Source organism: Ailuropoda melanoleuca, chromosome X (assembly GCF_002007445.2).
Source record: "Ailuropoda melanoleuca isolate Jingjing chromosome X, ASM200744v2, whole genome shotgun sequence".
In the NCBI taxonomy this organism is placed as follows: Eukaryota; Metazoa; Chordata; class Mammalia; order Carnivora; family Ursidae; genus Ailuropoda; species Ailuropoda melanoleuca.
Window position 1 is genome coordinate 100,626,684 of NC_048238.1, and position 25,407 is coordinate 100,652,090.

General features: G+C 41.0%; 1 protein-coding gene across 1 annotated transcript in view; it reads right to left on the reverse strand.

Moving 5' to 3' along the window:
- Positions 1 to 25,380, reverse strand: part of ATP11C (ATPase phospholipid transporting 11C) — a 182,979-nt gene extending 157,599 nt beyond the window's left edge. Inside the window, exon 1 of the mRNA XM_019800852.2 lies at positions 25,183 to 25,380. Coding sequence (XP_019656411.1) covers positions 25,183 to 25,209 — 27 coding nt within the window. The 5' untranslated portion in view covers positions 25,210 to 25,380. The remainder of the gene's footprint in view (positions 1 to 25,182) is intronic.
- Between the last annotated feature and the right edge of the window lie 27 nt (positions 25,381 to 25,407).

Genomic DNA, 25,407 nt, shown 5'->3' on the forward strand with positions numbered 1-25,407 from the left:
TTTTGGCTCAGGTCATGATCTCAGGGTCCTGGGATTGAGCCCGGCTTCCGGCTCCCTGCTCAGTAGGGAGCCTGCTTCTGCTTCTCCCTCTCCCTCTGCCTGCCGCTCCCCCTGCTCATACTCTCTCTCTCTCTCTCAAAAAAAATAAATAAATAAAATCTTAAAAAAAAAGTCAAAAGCAAAATCAAGGATGAGTGACCTTTAACAATGTAGTCAATCCATCAGCAGTTTGATGGTGTAGCACAGCTCCAGAATCTAAATGTAGCCAAGAATATGCACATCAAACCTTGCTAATACTTCAAAATGCTTTAGATATAAGTCTAGAAACTACGACATCCTAAGCTTTAGCAAAAAAAATACTTTTGACCCTGTATAATTTCAAACACAGAGCTCCAACATGGGAATCGTGGGCATTATCAGTTTTACAATCATTTCCTGGATTTGGATGACACTAGATAAAAGTCAGATTCAGAGGTGAAGGCTGGAAAATACTATACAATTTTTAAAGTCCAGGTTTGGGTTGACTGATCAAGTCGGCCTTGTCTACACTGCAGTGGACTAAAGACATCAACTGATAAAATGGCAGGAGAGGGAGGGTAGCGGCTGAGAAGTAGTTTATGGCCTATTGTTGGTTAGAAACAATGTAACTTAATTTCAAAATTGGCTTAAAACAGCACTTCCTATTTTATTTAGCTGGAGTCAGTCTTCAGTCAATATATTTATAGAACACTGGTTCTCAAACATTATTACGCATCAGCATTACCGGGAGGGTTTGTTGAAACACAGGTTGCCAGGCCCCACCCCAGAGGTTGTGATGCAGTGGGTCTGAATCAGAGGCCTCACAATTCTATCTCTGACAGCTCCCAACGTGAGCTGATACCTGTCTTTTGTCAACATTCCGACATTAGAAAACCTACAATCCTAAATAAAATCCAAAACCAAATTTAAATGATTTAGGAATCGTCTGCTCTTTTTCTTCAGCAAACAAATATTTTTTGAGTGTTTATTACAGCGCCCAGGATTATATTAGACACTGACTCTAGATATAGAGCAGCGAATAAGTAAAAACACACCTGGCCTCTTAGATCTGGTTCTACAGGGGGAGGTAGCTAATAAACAGTTTCAAGACTCATTATTAATCACAACTGCAGAAAGACCTACTTAAGATAAGTACAAGGGGCTACGTGACCCTGTGAGACTGGGTAGCCTGACCTCGAGGGGGTAAAGGAAGACTTCCTTTAGGAAGTGAGGCTTGAGCTTAGTTCTGAAGAATGGGGTCTTTCCACACAGCGGGAGCAGTGTGCAGCAGGAGGGTAGAACCCTGAGGGAAGGCCAGTGTGACTGCAATGCACAAGGGAAGGGTCAGAGGTGAGAGATGTTGCACAGGCAGGCAGAGCCTGGCAGGCATGATAAGAAGGAGTTTAAATCTAACCCTACGTGTGAGGAGAGCCCACAAGGGAGTCTTAGCATGAAAATGACTTTAACGTAAGTTAAAAAAATCAGTCCAGCTGCTTCGCAGAGATGGGTTAAGAGTGGCAAGAGTGAGTCCAAAAAATATTCAGGAGGCATAATGTTGGAATCTGGTGATGGACTGCATAAGCTGGAATGAGAGAGTGAAGGAAAGAATCAAGGGTAACTTCTACGACTATAATACGCTGTGAAGGGATTATGCTTTTACAATCTGACTTGTGTTGTTCTCTGTGCCTAGGAAGAGACAACTCACAAAAATAAACAGCAGGATGACAGATCAGATGCTTCCCTTTTCCAAGATGGGAAAATTCCTTTTGAGAGCATTCTATATTTTAAGCCCAAAGTGAACCTTATTGTCTCCTTTCACTACTGTGGAAGCAAGACCGACAGGGTTACTCCTCACATTTAGAAGAGTATTTAATTTTTACCTTTTTGCATGGCATCTATCGCTTTCTGCCTTGCATTTTTGATACATATTCTATGTATCTCATTCTCTTTTCCTAAACTGTAAGTTCTCTAATGAAAATAATAATTACTACAACAGTAAGAAATTCCAGAGACAATCTATGTACTGAAATCTAGGGGTGCTGGAGGTGGGAAGGGGATTAGAGAAAAAAATAGGCAAAAAATCCTTTCCTTTCGTCCCACTAACCAAATGGGTTGTCCTTTAAAAATGGTGCACACGCGTAGAAAAAGATGCTCATTTATGTATTTTACGTTGAAATATACTTAAATCAGCACTGGAATATAACAAAAGAAAACAGTGAAGGGTTGTAAAGCACTGCTTTCTGTAACTGGAGGACCAACTAAAACAACATTTGGATGACCAAGGGGGAACATGGAAAATACTTCCATTCTTTTTAATGTCACCACATCCCTAAAACTGCACTGACAACAGCTGACTAAAATTAATGAGAGTTCTACAGGAGGCTCAGATCATAAATAATTCTCTTAGGAAAAAAAAAATCACACCCCCCTCGCCCCCCGCAAAACCCCCATAAAAGAAGTATGGGCAACAGTCTAAACTGAGTGTTGCAAAGAGATCTTAGTTCCTTCCTTCTCAGGGAGTTAAGCTTACCATCTCTTGAAGAGTCAAGACAAAATCCCATAATCCAAAATCTGTGACCAATGCCTCAGTCCGGGTCCTAGCATTATAATCCACCAATCCAGCATTCATCGGTTAAATCCTTGTATTGCTTGCTCTCAGTGAAACTGGCATAATGGTGCCTTTCCACTAGCCACTTTCAGATAAGGTCTAAGATTCGAGCATGTTAAAAGCAGCCCGGCATTCTGGTAGTGGGCCTTACAACAACTCAGAATGGTATTTCTTGCTCATAGACTTCATTCAGGGTTTTATTCAAAAGGCACCTTCTCAGTGAGGCTTTCCTTTGTCAATCTGTGAAAAGCAGCAACCTCCTGCCACCTGATACTTCCTATCTTCCCTTCCCTGCTTCGTTTTCCCTTCATCACTCATCACCCACATACAAGCTATTCCATCATTTACCTTGTTTATTGTTTGTTTCCCTGTCTACTGATTGTCCTCTCCTCCCAAATCCGTTTTTCCATTCTTCTTGAGCACCTGGGTTTTCAGCTAGAAATTACATTTCGTGTCTCCCTTGCAACTAGGGTGGACTGACTGTATGAAAAAGATTTCTTCAAAGGTATGTGTGTAATAGAGATGTGTGAAACTTCACTGGTCATTTTCATAAAGAAGTTTGCACAGAACTCCCTCTTTCCTTCTGGCTGGCTGGAACTTGAAAATCAACTGCTAAGGAAGGTTAAAACTGCCCCATTAGCCTGGGACCCTGAATGACCTCATGGAACAAAGGCTGTTTCTTTGCTCCGGGCTATTACGCCAGAGAAACAAACGCTTACCTTTTAAGGCCACTGCATTTTGGAGCTGTTACATCAGTTTACCCTTTGCCCTAACAACACCCTCCCACGTTAAAATGTAAGGTCAGGGGCACCTGGCTGGCTCAGTCCGTAAAGCATGCAACTCTTGATCTCGGGGTTGTGAGTTTGAGCCCCGCATTGGGGGTAGAGATTACATAAAAAAATAAAATTAAAAAAAATATATAAGGTCCAAGGGGTAGGCGCTTTTGTCTCTCTTGCTCACCAGTTCATCCCGAGCTAGAATAGTGCCTGACACTTAGTGACTACTCAATAAATATTTATGAATTGATTATTAAACAGACTTTACTATCATTACCCCTCCTCATCTCCCAATCACCTTCATGGCTTCAAGAAGTCCAGATTACAAGATTCAAATTGCTCCCAAGACAGTGACCCAGAAGTTCCTATACTCCATTCACTTCCATGTCCCCACTCCTCCACTGAGTGTGCCCTTTAGCCCCATGAGCCTCCTTTCAGTTTCCCAACGTGCCAGGCTCTTGCCCAACCCAGGGCCTCTGAACAAGCTGGTTCCAATACCTACTCCCAGGCCCCTTTGCAGAAGTAGTCCGTCATTCCCTCAGCTATCTGTTTAAATGTTATCTCCTCAGGTGGAACCTGTTCACTACTCTTATCAAAAACAGACCCTACTTCTGTTTCTATTCATTTTACTCACAAGTTATGAAAATGAATAAGTATAATATTTTAAATTGTAAATTAGATTATAAGCTCCATAAGGACACGGACCACTTCCGTTTTTACTCACTACTTGGTTCTGGGGAGGTGTTTAGCATAGTGCTGGGCTGGTCAGAAGTCAGTAAAGGGTGAATGAATGAATTCACTAAAGATGACTGAGTGTTTTTAAATATTTTGAGGTAGACATGAGTTAAAGCATATGTAGCTTCACATAAACGCAGTCTTCAAATGTCCTTGACTACCACCCTGACAATAATGCAAATTTCTATTTACGGGGATATAAACTAATGCACATTCTGGTACACTTTTAAGTGTTAGAAGGATTATCATTCCTCCCTTCCACTATGAGTTTTTAGTTGCTAACAACCACGCAGAACTTGAAATGATTCCTATTGGTATGATGGACCAAGAGCAGCTTTTACCAGAATATCTCACACAAACACAAACACACACACAAATGTAAGTATAACTAGAAAAATGTGAGTAAGATTGGTGGCTATTACCAATGTCAACACTCTGATTTTGACATTATACTGGTTTTGAAAAATGTTACCTTTGGGAGAAACAGGGTAAAGGGTACACGAGGGTTCTCTACTATTTCTTACAACTGCATGCATAGCTACAATTATCGCAATACAAATTTCAATTTCAAAATGCCGCTTCAACAATAGAACTCTAGGATGCTGCAGAATTCAACTGGTTACGTTTCTGAAGAAAACAGGAAGGAAGAGGGTGGGGAAATGAGTCAAAGAGAAGGAAAGCAGGAGTGAACATGAAACTTCACAGTGGGACAGATTACTACATTACACTGCACTCTCAGAAAATACAAGTACATATCCTCACAGTCTACTTCAGGTCACAATGTCAAAGAGTAAAAGGTTGTTACAGAAAACCTAGTTCAAGCCCCTGCATTTTAAAGATCTGAAAAATGAGGCTCAAGAAATAATTTGCCAAACTTGAAAACTTTTAGAAAAAAAAGAAGACTAGCTTTCTAATTTTGGCATAGCCAAGGATTGCTTAAACAAGATAAAGCACTAACTGTAAAGAGACTGAATTTTTAACCACATTAAAATTAAGAACCTGTTTATTAAAAGACACCAAACAAAATAGTGAAAGGACAAGTCACCAACTGAGACAATATCTGCAACAAATATAACCAACAAAGGATTAATACCCTGAATATAAAAAGGATTCATAGGGGCGCCTGGGTGGCTCAGAGGGTTAAGTGCCTTTCGGCTCCAGGTCCTGGGATGGAGCCCTACGTCAGGCTCCCAGCTCAGTGGGAGTCTCCTTCGCCCTCTCCCTCTGCCTCTCCCCCTCTCTCAAATGAATAAATAAAATCTTAAAAAAAGAAAGGATTCATAATTATAATTCAGTCCGAAACCCAATAGAAAATAGTCAAAAGACATAAATAAGTAGTTCAATGGCCCATAAACATATGCAAAGATGCTTAACTTCATTAGTAATCAGAGAATTGGCAAAAAATAAGTCAGACGATACCAAGTGTCCAAAGTATGAAGCAATAGGAATTCATATGTTGCTAATGGGAGTGCATACTGGTAAAACCATTTTGGAGAACAATTTTACCTCTTCTTGTACAGCTGCACATTTCAAGACCTATCATTGCGTGTGCATGTCTTCTTATATTTACACCCAAGTGTGTGTGTTTGCATGTACATACGTGTAGCCTCTACATACATATACACAGACTCACGGGAAAACACCCATTACAAATATACACCAAAAGACACATATTTTCTGATCATATGAGGAAAAAAAAAACACCTGCAAACAACCTAAAGGTCCACTGACAGAAGAATGAATAAATTCTGGTATATTTCCAAATGAATATTACTCTGTACTGACAATGAATGAAACACAGCTATGTAAAACCTTATAAGGAATCATAGAAATACAATACTAAGAAAAAAACAGTATACCATTTCTATAAAGCTCAAATTAAGAAAACAAAACAATATATTATCTAGGTTTGCATACATATGTGTTAGAACTATTTTTTCAAGCAATGGAATGACCCCTAGAAACAGTTAATTGTTACAGAGTAGAGGGGAGGCAGGAGGATGTGGGGGGGAGACAGGAGGATGAGACAAGAAGGTAACACAGAGGTAGAAAGAATTATATTGGTAATGGTCTCATTTTCAAGTTAGGTGGTAGGTATATAGATATTCATTTTATTATTATGCATATATTTCACATATATTCTGTATGCACCAAAGATTACATTTTACAAAGATAATTTCTTCAATATGGAAGTGATTTTCCTAAGGCTATACTGATGGTGAATGGAGGCACCAGAACAGAAAAGTTTCCAGTCCCATACCTCAGACAACTTCCACAATACTAGGTTTATATTGGGAACTAAAGAGACAACTGTTAATGCAACATGAGTTTCATGACTTCTTAAATTATTAATTCCAAACATGTATTCTATAAATCTTTTGACTGATTTCATTTGATTTTATTTTGATTACACTGCTTTCATTAGTAACTTTAATATGTCATATGTAATATGCCTTATTTTGCACAAGAATATTTTAATCGCACTGCCTTATATTTTAAAACAGGGATATATATTCTACTGATACTTTCCATTAAGGTCTAGGATCTAACCTAAGTAAACAAATGATTATGACTTTTAAAATAGATTTATAGAATGCCATTTCATGAAACTGCTCCCTTGCCATGGCTATTATCCTCTGGTTGAATCACTGGCTATACTAAACACAGCAAGCACCGAATTCTACCCCACCGTACTATTGGTTCTAAAATTTATACATACGAATTGTCTACTCACTGCACCCTACTGTCTTCTAGCAGCTGCCACTCAGCCAATCCAAGGGCTGCCTCCTCATCTACTGCGCAGCTAATTGTGTTAATGAGTACAGACTAGTAAGAATGTCTTTGGGAAATAATGTCAGGTGGCCACTAGCAAAAAAGACAGGGGTGGTGCTCCCCAGGAAGCCTGCCTATCATATTTTACCATCACCAAAAATGCTCTCCTCCATTCGAGCTGTTAGCTAAAGGTCAATATAATCAGAGCTGAGTTTAATTCTAGAACACAGTACTAACAAAGGCACAGGTCTACATTTGATCCCCATTCAGGTCAGTGTAAAACCAAAAAGTATAACCACTACTAAAAGCCAATGAACAGCATGAACAGCCTAAAATTTGTCATTGTTCCCAAAGTATAGACAATTTAGTCTACGCTCATTAAAGAAACTGAAGTTTGGGGTAGAGTACAGTCAAATGAACAATCAAGAGGCAGACACCTGAGGAATAACACTGATAAACAACCCAATAGAAAATATTAACAAAATTTCACTGCTTGACTATGAAGCTTAAAACATACACTACAAAATTATAAAGCTAGGAGAGAACTTAAAGATAGATGACCCAAGAGCCCTCACATTCACAGAAGAGGAAACAGGACATGGATGACAAAGCTGGGCCTGGAATTTGGTATTTCTGAACTCCCATTCACTGAATAATCGTGGATAAGCCACTCGCCCTCCCTGTCCGCTTTCTCTGCTGTAAAATGAAGAGGCTAGACAAGACTCTTTACCAGTTCTAGGACTCGCTGAGCCTTTACAGACCACGTAGCAGTCTAAGCCCCTCATTTGATAGATGGAAAGTGTAGCAAATTAGTTATTTATGGTAAGGTCTTTCATTCCTGATCTATATACACTTAAGATTGTTCATTCACCTTCACATGATCACATAAGTGTGATGGCTGGGGCACCTGGGTGACTCAGCGGTTAAGCGTCTGCCTTTGGCTCAGGTCATGATCCCAGGGTCCTGGGATCGAGCCCCGCATCAGGCTCCCTGCTCGGTGGGAGGCCTGCTTTCCCTTTCCCACTCTCCCCGCTTGTGTTCCCTCTCTCGCTATTTCTCTCTGCCAAATAAATAAATAAAATCTTAAAAGAAACAAACAAACAAACAAACAAACAAAAAACAAGTGTGATGGTTAATTTTATGCATTATCTTGACCAGGCCATGGTACTGCCCAGATATTTGGTCAAACATGCTGGGTGTGTCTGTCAGGGTATTTCTGGATGACATTAATACCTGAATTGGCAGAGACAGTAAAGCAGATTGTCCTCCATAATGCTAGTGGACCTCATCCAATCAACTGAAAGCCTGAAGAGAACAAAATGACTGACTCCCATCCTCGGCCTTCCCCTCACCCCCAGTAAGGGGGAACTCCTCCTGCCTAATAGCCTTTTGAGCTGGGACATTGGTTTAACCTGCCTTTGGTCTCAAACTGAAACAATGGCTCTGGAATTGGAACTTCCACTGTCAGCTCTCCTGGTTCTTGGGCCTTCCCACTCAGATTACACCATTGGCTCTCTTGGGTCTCTAGGCTGCTGACTGAGGGTCTTAGGACTTGTCAACTTCCATAATCATGAGTCATCTCCTTAAGTTTATACGTATATACATACACATATATATGAAGTTCTAATATATATGAAGAAATTTATTTATATATACACATATAAATAACACTAAACATTAAATATATACACGCACACATACAGAGCCTGCTGACTCTTGTTTTCTCTGGAAAACCATATCTACAATAAGCAAATGCATATAATGAACGAATGCTTGTAAAGCACTTAAAACAATGCCAGGAACTTACCACTCTGGTTTTAGCTGTTGTTATAACGATAGACAAAGACAACTTACAACTAAATTCCACAAACCTGCAATGTATCACTGAAGCCAAGGATCAGTAATTCAAGGTACTGACTGGAATAATTATTTCTGCACACAGACAGCCTAACAGAACACAAATGCCTGTACTGAAGGTAAAATGAAAAATCAAAAAATAATAAAACCCATTTCAAATTCTGATCCATATAAAATAATAAGATTATTTCCATCCTCGTGTATTAAAGGCTTAAATCAGGCACTGAGGCATTAGTGACACAGCAATAACCAAAAATGGTCACAGTTCTTACCTTCACGAAACACTATGTAGGGAGGAGGTTGATGCTAAATATGTTAGCAAAGGAATTTAATATACAAATGTAAAGCCAATTGTGATAAGAGTATAAAGGGAAGGTTCATAATGCTATGAGAACCTGCAAACCTGGCACTATCTGAGAGAAGGGCAGGGACAGCTTCCTTGGGGGAAATGATGATTAAGCTGAGCTCTGAGATATGAGCAAGAATTGAGGCAACTGACTGCCACACAGAAGTTTACTAGACAAGAGAAATCATAATATATACAAAGGTCCTGTGGCAGAGAGAACACAAAAAATGAGGAATATTTTTTGCAGAAATAGAAAAATCCATCCTAAAATCCATATAGAATCTCCAAGGACCCCAGATAGCCAAAACAATCTTGAAAAAGAACAGGGGCACCTGGGTGGCTCAGTTGGTTAAGATTCTGACTCTTGATTTTGGCTCAGGTCATGATCTCAGTCGTGGGATCCAGCCCCATGTTGGACTCCACGGTCAGCATGGAGTCTGCTTGTCCCTCTCCCTCTGCTCCTCCCTGTTCTCTCTCTCTCAAATAAATAAAATCTTTTTTAAAAAAAGAACAATAACAAGAACAAAGTTGGAGGATTTCCAAAGATATCACAAAGCTACAGTAATGAAAACAATGTAGTACAGGCATAAAGACAGGCATACAGACCAATGGAATAAATAGAACCCAGAAGTAAACCCTCATGTATATGGTCAAAAGATCTTCAAAAAGAATGCCAAGGCCTCTCAACAAGTAAAAGACAATCTTTTCAACAAAGGGCACTGGGAAAGCTGGATATCCACATGCAAAAGAACGAAGCTGGATCCTTACCTTACACCACATACAAAAGTCAATTCAAAATGGATTAAAAACCTAAATGTAAGACCTAAAATGATAAAAATCGTGGAAGAATACATAGGGGAAATGCTTCACAACACACTGGATTTGGTAATTATTTCTTGGATATATCACTAAAAAGCCCAAGCAACAAAAGCAAAAAGACAAATGGGACATCAAAACTAAAAAACTGCTATGCATCAAAGGAAACAATCAACAAAGTGAAAAGGCAACCTATGGAATAAAAGAACATGTTTGTAAATCACATATCTGATAAAGGGTCAACATCTAGAGCATATAAGGGTTAATATCTAGAGTATATAAAGAACTGCTACAACAGAACACAAAAACCCAAATGACTTGGTAAAAACATCGGGAAACCACTTTGAACACACATTTCTCCAACGATATACAAATGGCCAAAAGCATGTGAAAAGATGCTTAACAACACTAATCATTTGAGAAATGCAAATCTAAACCACAGTGAAATATCACCACACACCAACTAAAATGGCTGCTATTAAAAAAGTGTTGGCTAGGACTTGGGAGAAGTTGGAAACCTGCGATGGTGATGGAATGCAAAATGGTTCAGCTACTGTGGAGAACTTCAGACGTGTCTCAAAAAAATAAACATAAAACTACCATATGACCTAGCAATTCTACTTCTGGGTATATAGCCCAAAGAATTAAAATCGTTATCCTAAAGAGACATTTGCACACCTCTGTTAACAGCAGCATTATTCACCATAGTCAAGAGGTGGAAACAACCCAAATATCCATCAATGGACGGACAAACAAATGAGCTATATACATACAGCCTTAAAAAGGAAGAAGTCTTGTCACATGCTACCACATGGATGAATCTCAAGAAAAGCGACATAAGCCAGTCACAAAAAGAAAAATACAGTATGACTCCATTTATACAAGTATCTACAGTAGTTAAATTCATAAAATAGAAATTAGAATGGTAGTTGCCAGGGGCTTGGGGGGATGGTGGGGAGAATGAGGGAAATGAGGAGTTGCTGTTTAACGGGTATAAAGTTTCAGTTTTGCAGGACGAAAAAGTTTTGTATATCTGTTGCACAAGAATGTAATTAACACTACTGAACTATACACTTAAAAAGTTTAGGATGGTAAATTTTATGCTACGTGCTTTTACCACAATTAAATTTTTTTTTAATTTTAAAAAAGATTTATCTATCTATCTTGGGGGAGAGGGGCAGAGGAAGACAGAGAGAGAGTCTTAAGGAGACTCCAAGCTTAGGGCGGAGCCCCATGCAGGGCTCGATCTCATGACCCTGAGATCATAACCTGGGCGGAAACCAAGAGTCGGATGCTTAACTCACTGGGCCACCCAGGCACCACCCCCCAATTTTTCTCTCTTAAAAAAAGTTAAGAAGTGAGGAAGAGCTGTGGGAAAGTCTGGCAGTTCCTCAAAAAGTTAAACACAGAATTGCCACATAACCTAGCAATTCCATTACTAGGTATATACCCCAGAGAACTGAAAACATATGCCTGCACAAAAACATGTACAATAATGTTCAAAGCGGCATTTTTCATAATGATGATAACGTGTAAATAATCCAAATGACCATCACCTACCTGATCAATGGATAAACAAAATGTGGTGTATCCATTTGGTGGATTACTGAGCCACAGAAAGGGATGAAGAACTGACAGACGCTACAACATGCATTAAAAAACCGTGAGAATATCACACTAAATGAAAGAAGTCAACCACAAAAGAGCAAATACTATATGAGTCCATTTACATGAAATGTCCAGAACAGGCAAGTCCACAGTGATGATAAAGTAAACGGGTGGTTGCTAGGGCCTCGAGGGAGGGATTGGGACTAACAGTTAATAGGTACATGGTTTCTTTTTGGGGTGATGAAAATGTTCTGAAATTAGACTGTAGTAATGTTGCACAAAATACTTAATATGCTAAAAACCACTTAATGATGAATCACTAAATTCTACACCTGAAACTAACATTATACTATATATTAACTAACTGCAATTTAAATAAAAACTTGAAGAAAAAAAAAAAAACCCAAAAGACGCCACCTAAGTATACACTTTAAAAGGGTGAATTGTTGGGGCACCTGGGTGGCTCAGTTAAGTGTCTGCCTTCGTCTCAGGTCATGATCTCAGGGTCCTGGGATCGAGCCCCACATCAGGCTCCCTGCTCAGTGGGAGTCTGCTTCTCCTGCTCCCCCTGCTCCTACCTGTGGCTTATGCTCTCCCTCTCTCTCAAATAAATAAAATCTTTAAAAAAAAAGAAAAGAAAATGGTGAATTGTTTGCTATGTGAATTATATCTCAATTTTTAAAAGTGAACAACAACAACAACAACAGTGAAGAAGAGTACAAGCTTATACTGGTTGGGTTTTTATCCAGGGAGCAGAGGAAAGTCACTGAAGGCTTTCAGATACGCATTTGTAAAAGATCCCTCTGATGCTGCATGGAGGATACACTGGAGAGGGCAAGAGTGGATAAGATCATCTACTCCAATGGCCTCGGTAAGTGATGGACATGCAGAGAAGTGCACAGCTTTGAGAGCTCTTTCAGAAACCAAACCTACCAGATTTGCTGTGAGATTAGATGTGGGAGATGAAGGGAAAGGCGGTGTTAAGGATGACTGCTCCGTTTCTAGCTTGAACAAGTGGGTCGGGGATGGTGTCATTTACTGAAAGAGGAAGACTGGAGGAGGAACAAATATGAAAGAGGAGAGATGTTGATGGCTTGGACTAGAGTAGCAGTCATGATGAGAAAAAGAATAGTGCATCAACATCATGTGGAGACACACTGGTTGAGGGAATAAGATGTAACTCGTGTTGCGGTAATGCACAATGACATGGTCAAGGCTGAATGTCTATTAAAGAGCCATGCTGTCTAGTGGTAGTGAAACAAGTGTTACTGTGAAGAATGTGCTCCTGGACCAAGGCCTGATCCTCAGCTTTTTAAATCCAGTCATACCTTGGAGATATTGCAGGGTCAGTTCCAGACCACAACAATAAAGTAAATATCACAATAAAGTGAGTCACATTAATTTTCTGGTTTCCCAGGGCATATAAAAGTCACATTTACTAGGGCTCCGGGCAGGCTCAGTCAGCAGAGCATGTGACTCTTGATCTCGGGGTTGTGAGTCTGAGCCCCACCTTGGGTTTAGAGAGGACTTAAAAATAAAATCTTTAAAAAAATTATGTTTACAATATACTGTAGTCTAATAAGTGTACAATAGCATTAATAATGTACATACCCTAATTTTAAAATGTTATTGCTAAAACCTTTATGGCTAAAAAAAAAAAAAGCTAACCATCATCTGAGCTTTCAGCCAGTCATAATCACTTCACAGATCATAACAAATATAATAATGAAAAAGTTTGAAATACTGTGAGAACTACCAAAATGTGACAGAGACACAAAGTGACCAAATGCTGTTGAAAAAATGGTGCTAACAGGTACGCTCAACACTGGGTTGCCATAAACCTTTGATTTGTAGAAACATACAGTATCTGCAAAGCACAATAAAACCAGGTATGCCTATAAATGACCATCAGTGGGGTGCCTGGGGGGCTCAGTCAGTTAAGCGTCTGCCTTTGGCTCAGGTCATGATCCCAGGGTCCTGGGATTGAGCCTGCATCAGGCTCCCTGCTCAGCAAAGAGTCTGCTTTTCCCTCTCCCTCTGCCTGCCCCTCTACCTACTTGTGCTCTCTGTCAAATAAATAAATATTTTTAAAAAATAATAAATGACCATCAGTACTCAAGATAATGAACTATAGACCACAACGTCCCCACAGAGTAAAAGTTTCTGAAAGTATGCACTCATTATGTAAGCAGGTCAAATAACCATATACTACATGAAGCAGTGTCTTAAAATATTACCCCAGATGCTTCCATCCTAGTTCCTACCTTATGGCTCCCACACCAAATCAGAAGACCGATGACCACCATCACTGGAGTCATGGATTTCGGAAGAGTCTACAGGAAGATTCCTGTAGCTATTGTTTTGAAGACCAAAAGCTGCCTGAACTCCATTTTTAGTTTTCCCTTTTTTAAAGTTTAAATTGCACCGCAGCAAACATAAGGCATTGAAGACCAAGGTTTTGGTCTTTCTGCAGCATTTGGAGGTGGAACCTGTGCCTTCTACGTTGACTGGTTCCGCTGCTCTAAGTACCATAAGCAATAACTTGGCCCAATTGCTCTGGTAATTGCTTCTTCCTGTAATGAGGTTGTCCGTCCCAAAAATTCCATGAACTTCAATACTCTGGGTCCCTTACCACCCAGTTCATATGCTACCTTCTCTACCAATCCCTCCCCCAGCCACAGCAGAGTGAGATTCAGCGCCCTCTTCTGAAAGTCCGTCACACTTACTGTGTGTGCCTCTTAAAAGGAGAACAGCACTGATTGATGACCAAATGCCTTGTAGGGAGGCTGGTCTTGCACGTTATCTTGTCTCTAAGAGACTGCAAGCTACAGGAGAGCAGGGCTGTGCCTTACATATACTTCTACAGCACACACAGGGCATGAGTGTTCAAAGGAAGCCTGTGTGATTCATATGAATGTTTTAAGAAAAGAAGCCAGAGTAAATTCTGCACTATAATATAGATCCCTTAATCCATACTATTGCCAACTACATTAATTGTGAAGCTTAAAGAACATCCCCACTGCTTACACAACAGGTGTCACTTACATAATCTGCTCTACCCAGCTGTTACTTATTTGTGACAGTTCGCTCCTGGCTTCTGCTCCCTGTTGATTTGTCGGATTACTACATCTTTCAGTATGAGTTCCTGATTTATTCCTTGCCCAAATCATAAAACAATTATTAATTTTCCTTTTTGATAACAGCAAAAAAAAAAACTTAAGAATAAACAGAGATATCCCTGGGGTTTTTCATGACTGTAAAACTCAAACACTCCTGGATTCAAACAATATTTATAAGTATTGCCATAAAATTCATTTATTAACCCAAGAATTTCATTCTTTTTTTTCTTTTGGTAGGATTTTCCTATATAGTCATCCTTCACTAAATACTCTTCAGTATGCCTGCACTCTGAATTGTGTTACCTCCTACCCCAAAATTTTTAAATCAGCTGCCTATGAGCTAACAGCTAGCCATGTACAGAATGCAATGAGGTAATGATGCAAATGAGTGTCGGGACTATGGGTAAATGAATGGAATAAGGAGGGGAGGGTTAGTCACGAAAATCCAAAAGTCAGGAGAAAATGAAAATCCACGAACTTGGTGATGCTCCAGAGAGGAAACCAGCAAGTGTTGACGCTAAACTGGCAGAAACATCAATACTTCCTGGCTCCCCCACTGGGGGCATCAATTTACCAGCGGCAGGCTGCTCTTCTGCTGCAAGTGACAAAAAGTCAAAAAGTGAATGCATGCAACAATATGAAAAAGGATGACCCGTAATCCAGAAGCATGGCTGTGTGCAGCAAAGAAAAGGTGGTGGTGACTGCTGGGAGTCTCAGTCTCAACTCTGCTGATTAGCTTAATGACCATGGCCAAGTCATTTCCCTTCATTGAAAAATACCAGTATTTTTTTTTAAAGATTTTTTTTTTAAATTTATTTATTCGACAGAGATAGAGACAGCCAGCGAGAGAGGGAACACAAGCAGGGGGAGTGGGATAGGAAGAAGCAGGCTCATAGCGGAAGAGCCTGATGTGGGGCTCGATCCCATAACGCGGGGATCAGGCCCTGAGCCAAGGCAGACGCTTAACCGCTGTGCCACCCAGGCGCCCCTGAAAAATACCAGTATTTTGTAACGTTAATGTGCAGGAAAGAGTTAATATAGCAGGCCTGAGACTGCTATTCTTAAAAAAGGCCTGCTTACAAAGCTGCTATCCAGCCGGGGATTTGGATTTGGGGAAGGTTCCCACCACCCAAAATGGTTAAGAGTAGCCAGCTGTGCTTAAACTCTTGGTACAAACAATATGGTTTATGCTAAATCCTGTTTTCCTTCTGGGAGTCTGGAATTTTGGCACATACCAGGCAGAGAGGGTCTACATGACCAGGTCCCAATAAAAACCCTGGGCACGGAGTCTCTAATGAGCTTCCTTGGTAGACAACATTTTATACAAGTTATCACAACTCGTTGCTGGAGGAATTAAGCACAACCTGTGTGACTCCAGTGGGACAGAACCACTGGAAGCTGCACCTGGTTTCCTCCAGACTTAGCCCCACGTGCCCTTTCCCTCTGCTGACTTTGCTTTGTATCCTTTTGCTCTTAATAAATCATCGCTGTGAGCACCACTATATGCTAAGTCCTATGAGTTCTGCCATAAACCATGAAACCTGGGAGTGGTTTTGGGGACCTCTGACACAACTGGAATAATGTGGAATAGTCTACCAAACATTTTCCCAACAACCTCATGAAGTATTACATTCATTCTGTTGATGAGGAAAAGTACAGTTCAGACAGATGAACAGAGAATGTACACAGAAAAATATTTCAATGTTTATGACATTGGTTTTCTTAAATTTTAGTGAATTTCAGAACCATCTGGAGTGCTTGCTAAAAATGCAGTTTTCAGGGACCTATCACCTGAGACTCGGATTCAGGAGGCTTTAGTCCTAGGAATCTGTTTACATTAAGCACCCCAGATGATTCTTATGCAAGGAGCCCAAAGATGACATTTTGATCTTTGATGTCTATGAACCACAGTGCCCAATTTCCCAAGCTGGGCAGTAAACGGCAAACTAGAACTTGCACCAACCCTTTTAACAAGACTAAATCTCTTTTCATAACAAACTCCTTCCAAATCCCTTCAACTCTATAGTTCATCTGGTCTGCTGTCTTCTGGCTACAGGTATCCACCCAACTAATGGCAATGAGGTGCAAATAGGAAAGTATTTTACATTCCCAGCACCAAATACTAAGTGATATCCTGAATTAAAATAATGCACACTTACCAGGGAAAGTCAAAAGATACACAGCTCTTGAAGAGTTAACACTGCAGCTTTGTTTTTCAGAAAAGACTTGATGTGCTGGTGGCAACAGAAAATATAAGCTTATGAACGGCATTTAACAAAAAAATATAAATTTGCTTATAATTTTAGAAGTTGAGGACAGTATATTAATTATAGCTTTTTATGTATGGCCAAGGAAGGGGGAGGTACTACAAATAATCTTCTGAATTAAGAAAACGGCCTCATGTAAATGCTAAGGTTTTTCTGATTACTTTTCAAGCAGGCATGAAAGTATTACTTTTTTTTCTGATCATTTTCACCTGCGACTACAGATTCAGACTGTGTTAACAATTCAGTTCAGGGCACCTGGGTGGCTCAGATGGTTAAGTGTCTGTCTTCAGCTCAGGTCATGAGCTCCAGGTCCTGGAATTAAGCCCCATATCAGGCTCCCTATTCAGCAGGGAGTCGGCTTCTCCCTCTCTATCTGCCTCTCTCCCTGCTTGTGCTCTCTGTGTCTCTCTCTCAAATGAATAAAACCTTAAAAAAAAATTCAGTTCACAACAACACTGGAAGTATTTATTGAGCATCTACTGTTTTACTTGATGCTACACTAGCTGCAAGATTATTATCAAGAAGACTGATTTTTTCAGGAATACCTAGACAAAGAAAAAGAGACTAGAAAAATACAGCTACCATAATACTTAAACATATAATGAAGGAGGCTAAAAAAAGAAATATCTGCTTGAACAGGATAGGCCTCACTAATCCTCCTATATTCTATTAAATATATATGGGGCAAAAAATTTGATGACAATGTGTACTTCACAAATACAGATTAACCTCCCAAATCTGGATATCCACGGTCCAACATTATCTATAAGCCAGATAATCAAGAAGTCAGCCAAACCAGCAATCCATCCATACACTGCAGTAATCGAGGGGCTGTCTGCCAATGTGCTGGCATAGGGCAACCCACACCCATATCTGCAATGCTGAGTGCTCATTCATCATTAAACTGCAGTAGTGTTAACATATGCTGCAGCCATGCTAATGTTTGTTTTACAATCACCACCGATCCACCCTTGTTCTAAGCCAAGAAGGTTAAGTGTGAAGTGAACAGAAATAAACTTGAAAACGGCACCTAACTCACTTATGGAAGCCCAGAAACTCCCTCCACCCAATCAGAAAATTCCTCTCAATCTCAGAGTCCAGATGCAAAAGATTAATCCGTATAAAGCATTACAGATGTACAGAAAACTCCACCTCCTCGATGGAAAAAACAAAACAAAACGGTATTTTTATTTTGTGTCCCATGCCTTCGCCCTGGGAAGAACTGATCAACCATGTTAGACAAGCAATCAGCCTTGATGATTTTTCCCATAAACCAGTATATGAATTCACTCATGGGCTAGTTCTTCACATATCATCCAGACACAAGGAAGTTAGTCATGGCTCTCCCAGGGGCCACTGGCCATCCTTTACCTACCAGAACACATTGCCCAGCTGGTGGTTAACTGGTAAAGTAGGTGAGGAAACAAGCTCATGAGGAAACAAGCTCGTTTGGAGAGCTGCATCAGTATGAAAATGGCCAGCTTCATCTGCCCAAATCTTACCTCTGCTAAAAGTTCATTAAGAGCACTGGAAACTACCTGATTTGTAGGCACTCAATATTGTCCACTAATAAAGGGTTGAATAATGAGCCACAGTCATTAACAGGAGCAAACGGTAAAAACCTTTATAGAAGGTATTTAGAAGACCTTCAGAATTTTGTTGCTTAATCAATAAAAAAAAAATCAGGAAAAAAGGACCGAATTTGTTTTCAGGCTATTTAATATATAATTCAATAGTAAGTAAATAAACAGTATTTATTTCAAGTAATAGAGACTCATCCCTAAATAGGTTTCCCACCTTACACAGAATCAGACTAGCATCTATTTGCAAAAGAGCAGTGTGCCACGTATAGGTCATATTGAAGGGTCAAACACAACAAATTCCTTTTTATCTGAAATCCAAACCACCAGGAATATAATGGAATTATACACTCTATTTTTGGTAGAAAGACAACTGATAAGTAAGCATACAACAGTAACTTCTTCATGAAAATCAAGTTTCGGGGTGCCTAGGTGGCGCAGTTGTTAAGCGTCTGCCTTCAGCTCAGGGCGTAATCCCAGCGTTCTGTGATCGAGCCCCACGTCAGGCTTCTCCACTGGGAGCCTGCTTCTTCCTCTCCCACTCCCCCTGCTTGTGTTTCCTCTCTCACTGGCTGTCTCTCTCTGTCAAATAAATAAATACAATCTTTAAAAAAAAAAAAAAGAAAGAAAATCAAGTTTCGTGGTACATCATAAATGTGTCCTGTCACTATGTCCTCTCTATAGCTGTGCATGTAATAATGAATGAAAGCTTCTGAAGACAGGGCCTTTGACTTGCTTACCCATGTGTCCACAGGGCCTATCATAGTGCCCTACACAGAGTAGGTGTTCAGTGAATATTTGTTGAATGATATAATGCTCTACAAGATCATAAAATAACACAATCATCTAATAAAGATTATACTATGGTCCATATAGTTTAGGCATTAGGTATATTTATTCTAGTATTTAGAAAATCGGTAAACAGTATATGGTATATCCCAATGTTTAGGTTCTGATCACTCAATTCCAATTTGCGCGTTGTGGGGGGGGGGCCCTCCACACCAACAAGCAATTCTCAGACCAGATACCAGCTGTGGTGTCTTACAGTTCAACTCAATTCTGGAAGTATCTACCCAGAGATAGCATCAGATGGCTCCAGTTAAAGGGCTCAATCCTACAACACTGCCCACCTCCCCACACTTCAGACGCCAGTCGCAAGTCCACATTAACATCTGTGCTTCTGACCACCCGACTGCCAACTGGAGGTTCCAAAGACCCCCACCTACGGTTACAGCCACCACACACAAGTCCACAGCTTCCTCCTCAGGTTCTATTAATTTGCTAGAGCTACTCACAGGACTCAGAGAAACATTTTACTAGACTACTGGTCTATTATAAGAGGATATAACACAGGAACAGCCAGATGGAAGAGCAGCACAGGGCAAGGTCTGGGGTAAAGGTACAGAGCTTCCACGTCCTCACAGGGGCACCACTCTCCCCAAATTTCCACATGTTCACCAACCTGGAAGGTCTTCAAACCCTGTCCTTTTGGGTTTTTATGGAGGCTTTGTTACAGAGGCAGGACTGGTATCATAACTCATTGGCCATTGGTGAGAGACCTCACACTTCAGGCCCTCTACCCTCCTGAGGTCTGGGGGTGGGACTCAAAGTTCCAACCCTCTGAACACAAGGTTGGATCCCCAGGCAACCAGCCCCCAACCAGAGGTGCTTTCTAAAAAGTCACCTCATTAACATAACAAAAGGCACCTTCATTGGTGTCATCACGTAAAGTCCAAGGATTTTAGGAGCTCTGTGCCGGAAATGGGCACAGAGACCAAATATGTATGTCTTCTTACAAATCACAATATCACACCCAATTAACTAGAACTCATTCTTTTTTTTTTTTTTAAAGATTTTATTTATTTATTCGACAGAGAGAGACAGCCAGCGAGAGAGGGAACACAAGCAGGGGGAGTGGGAGAGGAAGAAGCAGGCTCATAGTGGAGGAGCCTGATGTGGGGCTCGATCCCGTAATGCCGGGATCACACCCTGAGCCGAAGGCAGACGCTTAACCGCTGTGCCACCCAGGCGCCCCTAACTAGAACTCATTCTTTAATCATTCTTCATAAGAAGGAATTTGCTCTAAATATCACTGTCTATAAGTGATAGTTATTATTTATGTGGAACACATAAAAGCTGTTCATTCAAAAAAAACTTATCGAACTCCTACTATGCACCTGGCACAATGCTAACTGTTCATGCCCCCACCAGCTTTCAGGTTAGGGCAGCCTTTCTCAACTGGAATTCCTCATGTGCAGATGCATACATAGGATACAGTTTATTATATGCAATGGATGCCCTAGGGCATGAGGGCTTAATTCTTAAAAAACTGATCAAGGAAAAAAAAAACTGATCTAGGGTGCCACACAAGTTAAAAGGAAATTACAGTAAGATAAAAAAATGTTGCTTTTAGTAAGGTCAAATTCAACTGTTAAACCTAGCTATGTATGGGTGGATGGAGGGATGGGTGAAATAGGTGAAGGGGATGAAGAGCACACTAATCTTGATGAGCACTGAGTAATATATGGAAGTGTTCAATCACTATACTGTACACCTGAAACTAATGGAACACTGTATGCTGGAATTAAAAAAAATAATCCAGCCATGTATGAACTACCTGGTAGAAGCCAAGATGCACAGACTATTTCTAAGGTTTGTGTGAATGTAAAAATTCTGCAATACACACATCTGAGTAAATTTCTAAACATAATAAAATGAATTCATCAATATTTTCCAGGCTCAGCAATGTCAGGGCAAAGGTTTTAGTGAAGTGAAACAGGGGGAACAAAAGCTTAATTACCCTGATAATTGAAGGAGGAAACCGAGAACCTTCTTGCTCCAAAAACAAAAAAAAGAAAAGAAAAAGACAACAGCAATTACCTGAATTATTTTATTAATTGCCTCCAACATTGCTTCACTGGACTGGCCTTGCCTTGGACTCAAAGTAATAAATTAGTTACCAATTTCATTAATTATTTTTAATATTTTTGGTCTTATTTTGAATTTTCATTCCACCTTATGCAGTCTAATTGCTTTCCAGTTCTGGGCCTCTTTGATTCGACGACATTTTCTGTGTGATATCACTATATGCTGCATGCTTCATGGAACCAAAGCAGTTTGAGAGCTTCTAGAATCAGAGACAAATTTTTCCCAGTATTTTACACTCACAATTTAAGCTTTCATTTATCAATGACCTAGAAATTCATGCCTGTTTAATATCACTCTGACAAGCTAAATTGACAGCACCTACTTGGCCAACTCCCCTGAATCTACTTTATCAAGGAATGTCTAATTTTGAATCTTTAGCCTGAAATAAAGTCAAAAAGGTCTGGGGGTGGGGCACCTGGCTGGCTCAGTCGGTGGAGCAGGGACCCTTGATGAGTGGTGAGTTTGAGCCCCACATTGGGTGTGGAGCTTATGTAAAATAAAACATCTTTTAAAAAGGGGGGGGGACTCACATTGTTTAGCCTCTCATTAAGCCTTTAAACCCATGTGAAAATGCTACTGTAGGGGCGCCTGGGTGGCTTGGTCGTTAAGCATCTGCCTTCGGCTCAGGATCAGGTCCTGGGATGGAGCCTGGAGTCAGGATCCCTGCTTAGCCAGGAGCCTGCTTCTCCCTCTCCCCAGCCCCCTGCTTATGCTCTCACTAGCTTTCTCTGTCAAATAAATACAATCTTAAAAAAAATGCCACTGTAATCATTAGGAATTTTATGAAGAGTAAAAGGATAACATAAAAGTCCCTGACCCCTAAGTCTCAACTAGTCCAGATTTCCAATTAGGCATGCCTTTAAAGGAAATAAATTGTATAGACAAAGCTACTATTTATCATTATATTTATGGAAAATGGAGATGTTGATTGGGAACAGATGGTGCTTTTATTATACTCAGACACCCAACTCTTAAATCTTTTAAGACACCCCCTACATGCCTAAACCCTAAAATCCTACACCAAATCCACCAAATTTCTTTCTACCTCAAAACTATCAAAAGTCATAATTCATTAGAAAAAAAAAGAAGTCAGTTATTAATGGCAAAGAAGTCAAGGCCATGTCTTTAAGAAATACAATGAAGTACTATTTCTTTTAGCTTGAAGTTGGAAAACCTGAGGAAATAAATGGCATTTTTAAGACGATTCAGCAAACACTACTGAGCCATAGAAGATGATGCTACTCCCAAGAGATACTTTCCATCTCAGGTTTAAAATGTAAAGCCCTATGGCAACATATATCTAGTTTTCAGTGACCAGCAACTACAATCAACACCACTGTAACTCCTGTCATGTTCAAAGTCAATTTTAGACACATATAGGTACACACACACAAAAAAAACAATTTTGAAAGGAATTCACAGCCCCACTTGTGAAATATGAAAGCCATCATAAGACAGCATACAACTTGGACTATATCTACATTGCTGTGCAAGTCTCAAAGTACAACCTAAATCTTGAATTATAGCCTTCTAGTGATTTAAATGGGAGTGCTCTTCAAATAATCTCTACCAGGCAAAAGATGAGGACAGAGGACTTACTGATCTAGGGGAGATAAAATTTGCCCCCCCCTCCCCAATTTCCAATTCGTTCTTTAGCAATGAGTATTCAATACCATAATTCACATTCAGTCCAATGGTTTGCAGATTAATTCCTTGCCCTAGGCCTATGGCTCAGCTACAACTCCTGAGAACCTTCCAGCTTATTGCACTGGTACAAATTCCCAAGACTTACCATAGTCATGGTTGTGTAGGAAAATGTGAGCAGTCGGGTATTTCAGGCGAACAATGAGGTCAAAGCTCATTTCAGTGTGAGCGTAAGTGATTCTCTACAGAGATCTTGGTCGGGGATGCAAAGTACTGGCCTTAAACCTGCAGGCTGGCACCTCAACGACTGCTGCAAATTCTACTGCATGCCCTAGCTTCCTGGGCCAGCACTGCTTAACTACAGACTCTGATACAATGCAGATCACTCTTAGCAAAAGAAAAGCAAAGGGGGCTTTTAGACCAACACTTGGGTTGTATGGTTTCAAATGTTCAAATCCTTAAAAAACACACTGGGGATGTCAGCACCTCAATTTTAAGATAATGAATTCATTAGGAACCAGAGTCCGTTGTTTTCGACTATTCCAGTGCCCTGGGAAAAGATTACCCTTCTTTAATTATTACAATTAGCTCTCTTTGTCACCTTTCCCTCTTTGTCAGCCCCAAACAACACTCTCGGAGATCACAAGAATCTACGTGAAATAGAACTATGAATTACAATGCTTTTGTACCTTCTCAGGCTACATGTGAGAAACCAATTTTAGTCACTTGCTTTGGCAAAGCATCCAGTACAAGCCAATTCCTATAGATTTCAAGATTCTTGATATGTACAACCTCTTTTGCTCTGTGCCACAGGTAATCTGCTCCAATTTCATAAGACAGGTTTCTTCCTGGGTGAGGTAAACATTTAGAAAAACATTAACATAGAACTACTGTGATAATATCCTCAAAAGGGATGTACAATTATTTCTTTCAGCCAGGGTTCATTTGTGAAAGTTTCAAATGCAGGAAAAAAATGAGAGCAAATTCATCCGACGCCTGAAAAATGTTAGCAATGCTTTGATAAGGAATAATCACATGGAAAGGGCCAAATCGACAAGTTCTCAAACATATATTTTAATGGGGGTGGGTGGGAGCGCACAGCACTGAACCATTTTTCTGAACGACTGAAAAATCAAAATTTACAGATTAGCCCTTTCCTTCACATCATTGGCAGAAATAAAATCCTATTCCCGCCACCTCATCTTCTTGAAATTAAGGGAAGTTGCTACAAATAGCAGCATAGAAGTAAATGGTCCCGGGTTTGCTCCATTCTTAATGTACTCTCTAGGAGTAAACAGGTTACTCAAAAAAGTCAGTAGCCAGAAATCGCTTTTCCCTAATGCCAAACTCCCACGGAATTGCAGTTCCCTTTTCTGGGGATTTGCAAAGTAAACGTGGACGGAGGAATCCAGCCGGAGCCTGCCTTTTCTCACGGGCTCGATGTACGGGGCGTTCAGTGCTTGGCGAGGTTTTAGACGCCGCGATGCAGCCTCCTCGCGTCTCCACATCCACCCAGCCCACTCTGACAATCGCCTTCGCTCTTATTATACCCTAAAGGTGAGCTTCTTAGGCTGGGTCTCCAAAGTTTGCTCGGCCTCTCGTCAGCAGAGCCCCGCCCGGCCGATCCCCGGGCAAGGAGGAGTCCTGCCCTCGCCTCCAGCCGCCTCACTCCCCAGGTCTTTTTTTGGGACACAGTGACAGGTCTAGGTTTACCTCCATGTGCTCGTGGCAGAGGAAACAAAAGAACGCAACCTCCCTGATAATAAAACGCCATTTTCGACTAATTGGCAAACGGAGGGGCCCCTGGACCGGTCCCTCCACGAATCCCACCACCATGCGGCCGGAGGGCGGCCCCCCGTCGGAGACAGAGTTTGCAACACCCCGGGAAGCTCTGGTTAAATTGTCCGGGGGGAGGGGGACTCTGGGAACCCTACCTGCCTCCCCACCCCGGCCGCCCGGGCAACGTGGTTCAGTTAAAATCTAAAGGAGGGTGGTGGTGGTGGTTCCCAGGGATGCAATTATCCCCTTAGAAAATTGCTCCGAGGGACCCAGCGAAGGGCTGGCGAGCAAGCAAACCGCACGCGTGGAGCCGCAGCGAGTGTACTTACAAAACGATTAAAGCTCCGGCGGAACATCGCGACGAAGGCTGCCGGGCGCCGAGCTGGGCTCTACTGAGCTGTCTGGGAAGGTGCCGTCCACAAAACACACTGCGGCGTGGGCCGGAGGCGTGAAGCGGTCGGCGAGGCGGGCGGCCCCGCCACCGCCTGCCCTCCTAGGATCTCCGTGCTTCCCCCGCCCCCCAGCCGCCCGCGCCCTGGCGCCCTGGCGCCCGC